The 11,243-nt window shown below is 39.6% G+C and overlaps 1 protein-coding gene across 4 annotated transcripts in view; it reads right to left on the bottom strand.

The window, feature by feature from the left end:
* The window catches only part of mib1 (MIB E3 ubiquitin protein ligase 1), a 56,080-nt gene extending 45,885 nt beyond the window's left edge, over positions 1–10,195 (bottom strand). For all 4 annotated transcript variants that reach the window (XM_073490903.1, XM_073490902.1, XM_073490900.1 and 1 more), the window contains exons 1-4: positions 9,368–10,195; positions 8,240–8,411; positions 4,728–4,857; positions 643–747 (exon numbers count right to left, since the gene is read on the bottom strand). In XM_073490903.1, the coding sequence (XP_073347004.1) occupies positions 643–747; positions 4,728–4,857; positions 8,240–8,411; positions 9,368–9,596 (636 nt within the window). In that variant the 5' untranslated portion in view covers positions 9,597–10,195. The remainder of the gene's footprint in view (positions 1–642; positions 748–4,727; positions 4,858–8,239; positions 8,412–9,367) is intronic.
* Positions 10,196–11,243: the final 1,048 nt, after the last annotated feature.

The raw sequence follows: 11,243 nt of genomic DNA on the forward strand, positions 1-11,243 counted from the left end.
CACAAAGCAGACATTATGGAACAGGAAAAGGTGTTGGCCTCAAATGCTGCATTTGGAACCTACACTGTTACTTTATATCTGCAGGATTTGCTCACAGTCTTCGAAAAAAAAAAAGAAAAAAAAACAAGGCCAAAATGCAACTGCCAAGATGGGGGGTCTAATCCATGGTTTACTAAAGCCAGAAGCAGATGCCATCTACCTTCCTATTGGCCTATTAGAATAACAAAGGACAAATCTGTTCTGAAACCAAGAAACCTGATTGGCCTCTTTCGAAAAAAGGCAAGGGCAGTCTCCACCAATGAGGAGGATGCTTTTCATCGGAGACGCGTGTGTAGCTGCTCCTGCAACAACCCCAGGAGGATGTCCCCCTCCTCTAAAGTTGACCTCCATGTTCACTCTCTGCCCCTAAAAAGCAAGGGGAACAGCTTGCCTTTATCATGCAGATACCTTCCCCTTCCAGCTGCCTCTACAATGGCGCCTTACTCATGCTGGCTGCGTGGCTCTCACAAAGGCCTGGCAGCGAAAGAAAGAGCCTCAGCCCTGCGGTCAAACACAAAAGCCACCTGACAGCTGATCTTTTGTGAGACTCAGTGTGTGTGAGTGAGTGACTGAGCGTGAGGGTCAGGCTGGAAGTTTGCTCACCATTCCCTCAAAGCCAACTCTGTACAGGTTCTTGGCCCCATTGTCCCACAGTACGTAGGCAGCGCTGTGAGGGCTGGCTGCGCTCCAGTCCTGGATCTCTGTTACCTGTGGAGGGCGGGATGAGATGAGACGAGATGAGAAAGACAGAAAAAGACACATTGAAAGCAGATTGTTTTGCGCTTGAATCAGGATTCTATGACACGTTTTTTAGTGTAAAAAAGGTTTTAACTGTCTGTATATCAAAAAAAGGTTTTGGCATACTGTATGTGAAAATATTATATTGACCATAAGGGGATACTTTTTTACGGGAAGGTTTTAAGCAGGTGTTTTTCATCTTTTTCACCTCATAATGATAGAAAATAAGACTTTATTGATCCCTGTAGGGAAATTATCTTTTCAAATTGAAGGTCAGAGTGAAGGTTGGACTTCAGAACAGAAACCCTGGAGTCAAGTTACTATGCAGTGTCTCGGGTGAAAGACAAGGAAATGTCTGCTTACACAACAAGTTGAACTTGAGCTCCCCTACTTGAAGGGTCAATCAACCTCTGGCCATGTACAATCAGCGCTCTCAGAGATACAATTTTAGTTTTATGTACCTCTTTTTTCCTACATGGTGATATATTGTGCATGTGACAGAGGATAGCAAAGTAGTTGGAAAGCTGATGTAATAAATCTATACACAGTAGTGTCAGATGCTCTGTTTGTTGCACATCCACTGTATTTCGACCTCAAGGAAAATTTAATTCGCTCAACCACTGAGATATTAGGAGTGGGACTCATCAAGGACAAATCTGATTAGGCTTTGATTTTTGGAGTCACAATTAGATTTTGTTTTAATTCTCCCTGCATTGCAATTTTACAGTCAATACTAAACCCTTCATTGTTTTGGGCAAGTTGGGAATAGTTGTGAAATCTCCAAGAATGTTTTAATTAAACTTTTACTGGGTTTGTCTGCAAAGAAAAACAAGACACGAGACAGAGGCAATGGGCCTGGCCTAGTTCAGCCAGACCACAGACAGCTTGTGGGAAACATTGCTCATCCAGGCAAAGAACTTTTGACACAAAACATTCTCTCCAAAACTACACTTTGTTTTCAGAAGGCTTTTTTTTCCCCTATTGAAAGAGAACTTGATGCAGTTACTATTTTGCTAACAAGTAATTAATGAAAATCAGAGACTGGCTTTCCACAAATGATTAACTGCATCATCTTTGATGAATTCCAAAAGCAAACAACGATATCCGTGTATGTTTCCATCAATTAGCATTAAGGGAACATAACCTTAAGTGCTGCATCCAAACTGTGGTTATAGTTACACGGTATGCTTAGGTCAGCCAGAAAAGCATTTTATGTTCTTAGTCATTCCAATTTACTGGGTATCTCCACACTGTGTTTGGAATATATGGACAGTCAGTCAAAGTTTTTTGGCCACAACAGTTCCAGCCTCACATTAAAAAACAAAATCTTTACATTTAAATAAATTGCAAGCCACACAGAAGGAAGGCTAAACGAAAGAAGCTTCTGTCCTTACTCTCATCAGCCTTTCCATGGTGTATTACACCATTAGTATGTTAATAAATCCATGGCTCTTACCTTTGCTCCATTGAGCCTCTCAACTTGTGTATGCACGTTAAAAATATTCGGAAACACTGCGAGTCAGACAGTCCATCTTTTCACCCACTGATCAGGCATCAAAAGTTGATCAAAACCATCGAAAGCATAACATCTGCCACAACATTTTTATACGTGCTTTTCTTCAGTTAGTACTCATTTTATTACATTATGACTAATGCTCTACTCAACTTTTGTAGTGAGAAACCGCTCAGAGCCTTTGTGATGTTTGAAGGGCGCTGTGAGCCAAAGAAATTCATAAGCATAAATATGAAATGAGGTATGAAAGGGCCGCAAAATCAATTCAAATTTGGAAGATAACGTTGGGATTGTCACATGAGACAATTCCCTCTTCATCACAGCAGCGCAGTGCTTTCATCACATTGGGAAAGTGTCAAGAGAAGAGCTGCATTGGAGTAAATGAATTCTTTAATTAAAAGCTGTGCCTTAAGTAAATACAGGAATCAAATCGTTAAATTATTTTCAGGCCCCTTACAGAGGTAATTGATTAATGGGCCTTCGGAGGTAATATTCATGCTAAACTAATGGAACATCTAAGCTGCAGGACATGCAATAGCAGTTTTCTGGAGAGCATATTGCTTACAGCATCATAAAACAGTAATGAGATATGCCATTAAATAACACAGCAAAATGAAGTCTTAAATTGCCTGGAGGGACTCTTAAATTGAATACTCTGGGGTCTGGACCAGAGTCAAAATACAAGCACTTTACAGCACATTTACAGCATAAATCTAAATAGAGTGTGCTAAACAAATGCAACCTCATCAGACATTGTATTACTTTCTAATGATGTATTTAAGGCTGGAATAACCTGCAGCAAAGAAGTGTGTTTATAGCCTTAGTAAAGATATCTAAGAATCAGCAGAATGAAACCAAAGAGTAAAGGTTTTTCTGTGACACATCTACTGGTTCCTCTTAGCATTTAAATACAAATTTACAAAAACCTTATTACATTATTTGAGGATGCTCAACCTCTTGTGTACATGAGTTTACAAAGGATCAGCAGATATTTCCCACTAAGTCCGGAGTGCTGGCTGCTGAATTTTAACAACAGTGCTTATGTATTATTCTTCACTTATGTAAAAGATCATGCTGAATCTTTGCTCTATAAAGTCACTGTATGTTTTTCATTTCTAGTTTTCTTTTTAAAGGGGCCCTATGGTACAATTTGAAGCAATATACATATTACATACGCAATACACACGTATTAATCACATTTTTATTGACTATATGTGAGCGGATTGTAATGTGATGTGAAAAATGAGACCTTCCCGCTTTCTCTTGGTTGCCCATACAAGCCTGCTGACGATTTGTTTAAGTTTTTTAATGCTGCTGGACTTTGGATTTCTTTGTGAAGGACTCAGGTCGGATTTTCTGCGACAGTCCAAAGGATGTGACTTGATGCACATTCTTGAGTGCCTCGTCTCAGTGTCTCAACAGAAGCTAACGTTAGTTTAGAGATGTCCACTAACATAAACTAACGACTGGCTTCCAGCACATCACAGAAGTTCAACAGAGCACCTTTAATTTTTGGTGGAGGAAACTTGTCATTCTCCACTCTGGCTGAAATCAATATATTGACACAGTGATATGAGACAAGATAATGATTTTGCTTATTGTAGTATGCATTACAATGGATTGCAAATAAGGGATATAATTTTCCTGAACTTAAAAAAAGGCTGCAGGGCAATAATATAGTTATCTTCATTATTTTAGGGCCACAGTGTCTTCAACTGCTACACACCTAGCTAGACACCACTGGACTGTTTCTCTTGTGGGTTTGTCTCATATGCTTCTTAGTTTTTTTCATGCTCAGCCAGTGCTTTTCCTGTTTTGGTTGAGGCACCAGTACATTTCAAATCAATGCCATGCCGACTTCAGTTGCACACATGTGGTTTTAATGGTTTTCCCTCCAGGGATTTATTATCCATTTAATTGTGCAGCTTTGAAATAAAAAGAACTTTGCAACTGTGTCTTTTAGCAGCTATGTTCAGTGAAAAATGGAAACATATCTGCACATTTAAACCTCACGGCCAAATGCTGGTAAAATATGTAAGTGTGTGGTAGATTTGCTTCACTAACCAGCCACGAAACCAATATAATGTGCAACATTCACTAACCATGTGGTCGATGGACAAAATAGTTACTTTTGCACAATAATCACTTGTGAAAAATGATTTCTTGGAGACAACTATTTTTCTTGGCCTTCTTTTTTAACCATCAAGCACCTTTTACTTTTAACATAATACAAATTTGACTATTGCCAAATCTGAGTGGCTGGAACCCAGACAAACCCTCAGGTGATGTAGAAGATTATTTGGGAGAAAGGGAAGAAGAAGCGTGGAGAATTGTAAAGGTCACATGCTTTTCTCTATAATAAATAGTAATGCCAGAAGTGGGTGACTGACTGCTACATGTACTAGACTCTGCACTGCTATCCTGGCTGGTGTCCTACCTTTCCTCTCCTTCCGTTGCCTCCGTCTTGGTCTTCCCACTGCCAGTCAACTCCTCTCACCACTCGGCCTCCAGTGAAGATCCCTCTGGCCGTGATTTTCTTTGACTTGCGACGTGACTCCAGAAGTACTCTGCAGGGATAAAAAAAAAAGTTTCCAAAAAGAAACAATTATTTTTATTTGGGCTCAGCTTTAATCACTTGAGTGACACTGCCAGAGTATACAACAGCAGGTGTTTACAGGAGCTCTTTTTAGGTGGATTAATTCAATGTTCTTGTTGTTACTAGCAAATATGCATTGCAGAGGGGATGCCAGTGCTTCCCTCCTGCTACCCAGTGTCCTTAACTGCCCTTCGCTGCGTGACTGTTCTGCAGTCATGGTGTAAATTACTTTCAGCAAATGGGACATGGCTTCAGATGAAAAATCTCACTGTGAGCGTTGGGCCTTAACAGGATCTAATCTGCTGTACCAACCATGCAGCCCCTGACAATCATTATAACTGACTCAGCTTTGGGCCACTGATGTTTAACGACAGCAACACAAATCAAGCCAGAAACATTTGTCAGAGATTTGAGCAACACAACATTACTGACCATCTCACACTGGCCGGTGCATGGCGATGAGGTTTCTAAAAGTCAAAATTAATTTGGACTTTTTACTGCCTTTAGGAATGCCACTTTTATGCAGTTAAATTCAAGTAACACGCTGTGTGTAATTGAGTGGCAGGTGTCATGTCGTAACATTACAAATAACAATCATTTCTGCAGTAGCTCAGCATTCACACCTTACTGACAATTCCTTTCCTTTTCATCCACACCCAAGAATCATGCCACTGGGAATGCAAATGAAAAGCCAGTGGTAAGGAAGGCAAATTAATTTTATTATTTTACATTAGGATATCACTAGAAGGATGTGAGCTGCAGTCTAAACTCCATCTTAGCTACAGGCCTAACTAATGAAAAGGAAATAGCAAATAAAACACCCAGCTGAGCTCTAACCATCAAACAACAATGTGAGCCTCGATGGTAGACATGGCAGCTGGACAGTGCAGGTCTAACCAATGCAAACAGCTTGAGGCCTCTAACCACTCCCTCTCCAGCAGTTAGTGACAAAGTCTAATGTGGTGTAACAAAACACCCCACCACGCTGTCGGAGCAGTGTGGGCTGGGGAGACCTCCAGCACCCATTGTGCATTATGCAATGTCTGTCTTGGGGGAATAAAGTCGTACTCAGTTGAAAAGGCTGCCAGCTGTTGGGCCATGTGTTCATTTACTAAACTATAGTGTTTGGCTGAAATAGGCCTTAAATGGATGGAGCATCATCACAGTACTGACAGTCTATGTGACTGACAATCAAATGCAACTTGTGGAATTTAGTGAGTGTGCATACTTGCTAAATGAGTCCAAATGATGCATTTAAAGTCTTTGTATCAAATCAGGCATTGATTTAATGGCTTTGTTTGCCTACAATACATGAGCTACCTTAATCTCTGTGTAGAGCATCTCTGCGTACTCAGAGTAAAGCTGCCTTCAACAATTTCTTAATCTTGTCTCTACATGAATTAATTGGTAGCAATGTTTTTACTTTCCACAGACCACACCTTAAACATTGTTTCCACTAGCAACTTTCGGTCATTTTTTACCATAAGACCTGTGGAGACCTGACACATCACATACACCTACTGTTATTCACACACACAGAACCTCATGTAGGATTATTGGTATAGTGCACAAATCTCTTATATTAGATTACCACTGAATCACTGATCACGCCCTAGTTTGAAGTTTGCCCAAACTGCAAAAGCTTCTGCACCAACCTCCAACTAACACTAACAGTTTTAGGCCTGCACAATATGATACAAAATTCATATTGTGATTATTTTGAGAGATATAGAGATTGCAATATGATTCATGATTAGTGGGAGTGATGATTTTTGCACCACAACTTTAAATTATTCCTGAAACAATGTCAAAATTATGTTGAGTTGACATTTCATGGGTCTGCCCCAAACAAACATCTGGAGATATATAGGCCAGTATATCTCTGTAGCAACTTAATGATTCCTTTATTAAAAAATTCTGCGATTTGGATATTGCACATAACTATGTTGCAATCTCGATATTATTACGATTAATTGTGCAGCCCTAGGGAGTGCTGCAGGGATATTCAATTCTTTTAGGCTAACATGAAAGTTGGCATCGCACTGGTTCCCATGAAAAAAAACCTTCTGTTTGACTGATCTTTGACGAGTAAATGCAAGCAAATTTCTGGAAGTACAAAGCTAACGTTAGGGTATAAATGAACTACAGTACATTGTGGTCACATGACTTCAATATCACCACCAAAATGCTTCCAACTACTACACTATTCTATACACATTTTTACCATAAATGAATCAATCTACTGTCGTAAAGTTAGCGTTAGAATAGTTTGCAACTGAAGTCAACAAGTTAAAATGGATACGTAAGTAGATGAGCCTCCCTGCTTGGCATAATGACACCCAATGTCCAAGCAGCTGTAGTCTCATTTAGCCACTTGTTAGCATCCACCATTTTAAAAGACATGTAAGTGCTTTGTTAATGTTAATACTAGAGGAAGCTTCACAGTAAACCTCCATCTGTCTTCACAGCGAAAACCCTTGCACGCTAAAATGCGTTTATTATAAAAAGGTATAACAGTAAGTGCTGAGTTAATGTGTGTGGTAGTTTTACACATCGACAGCAGTAAAAAAAGAGCAAAAGAGAAAACAATGGGGCTCCCGCTGTGATAATGCCATCTGAGTGACAGAATGACTGCAGGCAAACAGGGATAAATAATAAAGTAATATTTGGCACAGGGGATTGCTGTAACACTATGTTGCGACTGAATGAAGTGAAAACACGCGGGTGTACATGTCTTGTGTAATACTTTGTTACTATTATATTATGTTTAGTAACTTCTGGGACAGTTATTATGCACTTATAAGTATGTTATATTCAACATAAAGCTGTCTTGCATGGTAATAAATATCTCTGTTCATCAAATGTGATTGCAATTTTTCGTGCAGTCAACGCACTAAATTCTTTATTTTGAAAGTCAGCTGCAAAATAGACCATTCAATCAAGCTGCACTTCATGTTTTATGAGCATGAAGCATTCTGATGACATAAATATATATATATTTTTTTAATTTATTTATTTATCTATTTTAAATTAGGGAAATCTGCTCAAATGAATTCTATAAATGGGAGGCACTGCAATAATATAATTTTTAAAAAGGTCTGACTGGATCTTAAAACGAGGCTGAGTTGTTGCCTGGCAACTGAGGGCTGGGAGCACAGAGATAGATCCTGAGGCAGGGTGCACAACAGACTTCTCAAATGTCACACACACATAAAGCCAAACTAAGGGAGTAAAAGGGCAGACCAACCAATCACAATGACGCGCAGGGATTACCTGGCTACCTTGTGTCTATTTTATTGTTGGTGGGTCTACGGTGAGGCTCCATAATAGTAAATGTTGCTGGGTTAGCTAACCTCTCACTGCCCGGGGTGGTGATCCTGTAGAACCGGTGTCTCAGGTGATGCTTGTCTCCATGGTAACAGGTTGTGCAGAGGTCGTAATTGGTGCACTCAGCACATTTCCAGCGAATACCAATGATGGGCTGTTGACGGCAGGTGTCACACATGGTTCCATCATGCTTGATGCCTGAGGGGGGGGCAAAATTAGTCAACGTTAATAAATTGGGATAGTACTGTGTGATACTATGTGTACATCTTAAAACTACTGGAATAACTTTTCAGCATTTTGCTATCAACAATATGAAAACTATGTGTGAAAAAAATCCACTAATTCTACATGCAAGCAGAACTCCATGTATTTGACATAGTCTGTCTTCACTTATACACTTGCAACTTTGAGTTGTTGATAATAACCATACCCTTTATAATGGCTTTATTTATCCAACACCTTAATATAAAAACAGTTTTGATTAATTATGGCTCTATGGCCTCTAATTTACTTCCTTTTCACAAAAACAACTACAGAAAACTCGACTGCTCCTCATCCCACGACCGCATCCTCAGGTGGATACAGAACTGAATGGAGCCTGTCAATGGGATACTTGCAAAAAAGAGCTGAATCAGCATGCACTGCTATGACAAGTACAGAGAGATCAAGCTAAACAAACACTCATCCTACTGACATACTTTTAGATAATCAGCAAGATTTCTTGCTCCTCTCAATGTGCAATTTAGAGTCACAAGCTGTGCTGACATATTCTTGACTCTGAACGCATATCTCCCACATCTTATTTACATATCTTGTGCACAGAGCTGACTGTGACATGCATCTGTACAGATAGGATGTATTCAAATACTCATCCTTTTTATACAAAGTCAGGCGGACGTTGTCTGCGTTCAACACACGGAATAAACTACCGTGCTGCTTCCTAGATTCACTTTATAAACCTGAAGTTTCAACAACCTAAATGGCAGAGACTTTGCGTTATTACATGTATTACTTGTTGACAAATCAATCCCATCCCTGTACCCACAATGAAGGCCAATAAAAGGACCAGTATCTATATTGTGCACAACTCGGTTGCATGTGGAAACACTGAGTCTGAAAGTGCTGGCAAACAAACTCAGCTGGTGTGAAGTTACCTGTTGGAGCACTGTCTAGTATCCTCACGTCGTAAGCTCCAGAACAACGGTAGTTAGCAGCCGTCCCATTATCCCAGACAACCACCACCTCCTCTGGACTTTCAAAACTCCTGACGGTGCCAACATGACCCTCTCCACCATCCTGCTTGCCCCACTTCCAGTCAGGTCCGCGGACTACTCTCGCCCCTACTCCTTCCATCATGGCACGGTTATTCCTGCCGGTAGTCATTTACGAAAAGGATCTCGCAATGCCACAGGAATTAGTTAGTTAACTGGCGAGCTCGCGCTCTTTGCTAGCCGGATATCGGTGCGCTGGAGGATAGTTTCCAAATCCAAGTGCAAGTCCTAACAGGAAAGAGACTGGAACAATCCTCAAAGCCTAGCCTGCTAGCCGAGTTAGCTGCCTCAGGAGGCTGTTGGAGCCTCTTACAAAAACTATTACGACAAGCTAGTGTTACCTGCAAGCCAGCGCCTCTTCAGTGTCGCCTCTGAGTTTAACAAACCAATTACCCTAAAAGCCTATTAAGTAGCCACATTGCTAGCTTAGCTCAGCAAGCTGGCTCTCTCCTCCACTCCACACACAAGAATGCCACCTCTTCAACTTAGCAAGCTAGCGAGCCGAGTTGCTAGCTATCGAAAGGCTAGCAAGATAAAACCTCTCCTGGCTAGCAAGTCCTTCTCGCTGAGGAAAATGTAGTCCTTAGGTGGGTTGGTTATTCTTATTGTTGTTGTCCGTGGCGGTGAAAATCCATCCAAGATGCTCCCTTTGTCAACCAGTGATGGTTCCCTGGAGTCAACTCAGAATAAACGCGTCGCCATTATTGTCAATCATCGTTCAGACCTCAGACGAGCAACAACTAGCCACGGAGGTAAACGACAAAGCCCGAAGACTAGAGGCTTGGAAAACAAGCACGAGTCCAGCCCACGACGCGCATGCGCATCTGCACTGTTGAAGATTCAGATCAGATCTCTATATAAAAACATAAATAAATAAATAAATAAATAAATAACAACATAATCTCGGTGTTTCAGCATTGTAATGATGTAGCTAAAGAAAGATATTTGTGATTTTTTAATTTTATTAAATTGTTTTTTTTCTTTTCCAATCAGAACAATACTTTAAACTAACACACATCTTGTAATTGTTAGAATTGAACAGTAATTAAGTAAGCAAGTGCACACATCAGCTCATTAAACACCAAATAATCAATGTTTGAGTCACAACAAACAGTATTGGTAACTTTGCGGAAAAACAAAATATATATATTTTTAATTTTAATTTTAAGTTTGTAATATACAAACAGTATATAAACCAACATTGATTAAGGAATTGATAACAAAAAAAATAAAATAAACACATTTATTCACTCAGGTATATGAATAAATCCATGCATACACACTATATGTATTGTCTAGCATGTGTTCTGCACATAGGATTTCTTGTGGTATTATTACAGTGGACAAAGCTGACGGCAGCTCACATTCATTAAAATGCTCATAATTAGATGATATCCACAGAGAGTGTCAAAGGCTACCAGCTGGCATTGTTATATGGAATAATTTTTTTTGTCATTTTAAGACAATGTAATTAATTATACTAAATCTAGTTATCAATTGGCATGTTGAATGATCATAACTAACAACTTGCTGAGTTGAAGTCTGACATTTTTCTGTCAGAATTCACATCCAAACTCCATATAAATATTCAGATAAGATAAAATAAAGAGAAGACTTATGACGCTGTTATGTTTCGCTTTATAGCCACTGTCTCCAAAGTCCATAAGATGAGGTTGACAAGGCCAATTGTATGTTCATCTGTAACCATTATAAACCTAAGATGTGAAAAATTATATTAATCTTTACCTTGTAATCAAAA

Source organism: Pagrus major, chromosome 21 (assembly GCF_040436345.1).
Source record: "Pagrus major chromosome 21, Pma_NU_1.0".
Taxonomy (NCBI): Eukaryota; Metazoa; Chordata; class Actinopteri; order Spariformes; family Sparidae; genus Pagrus; species Pagrus major.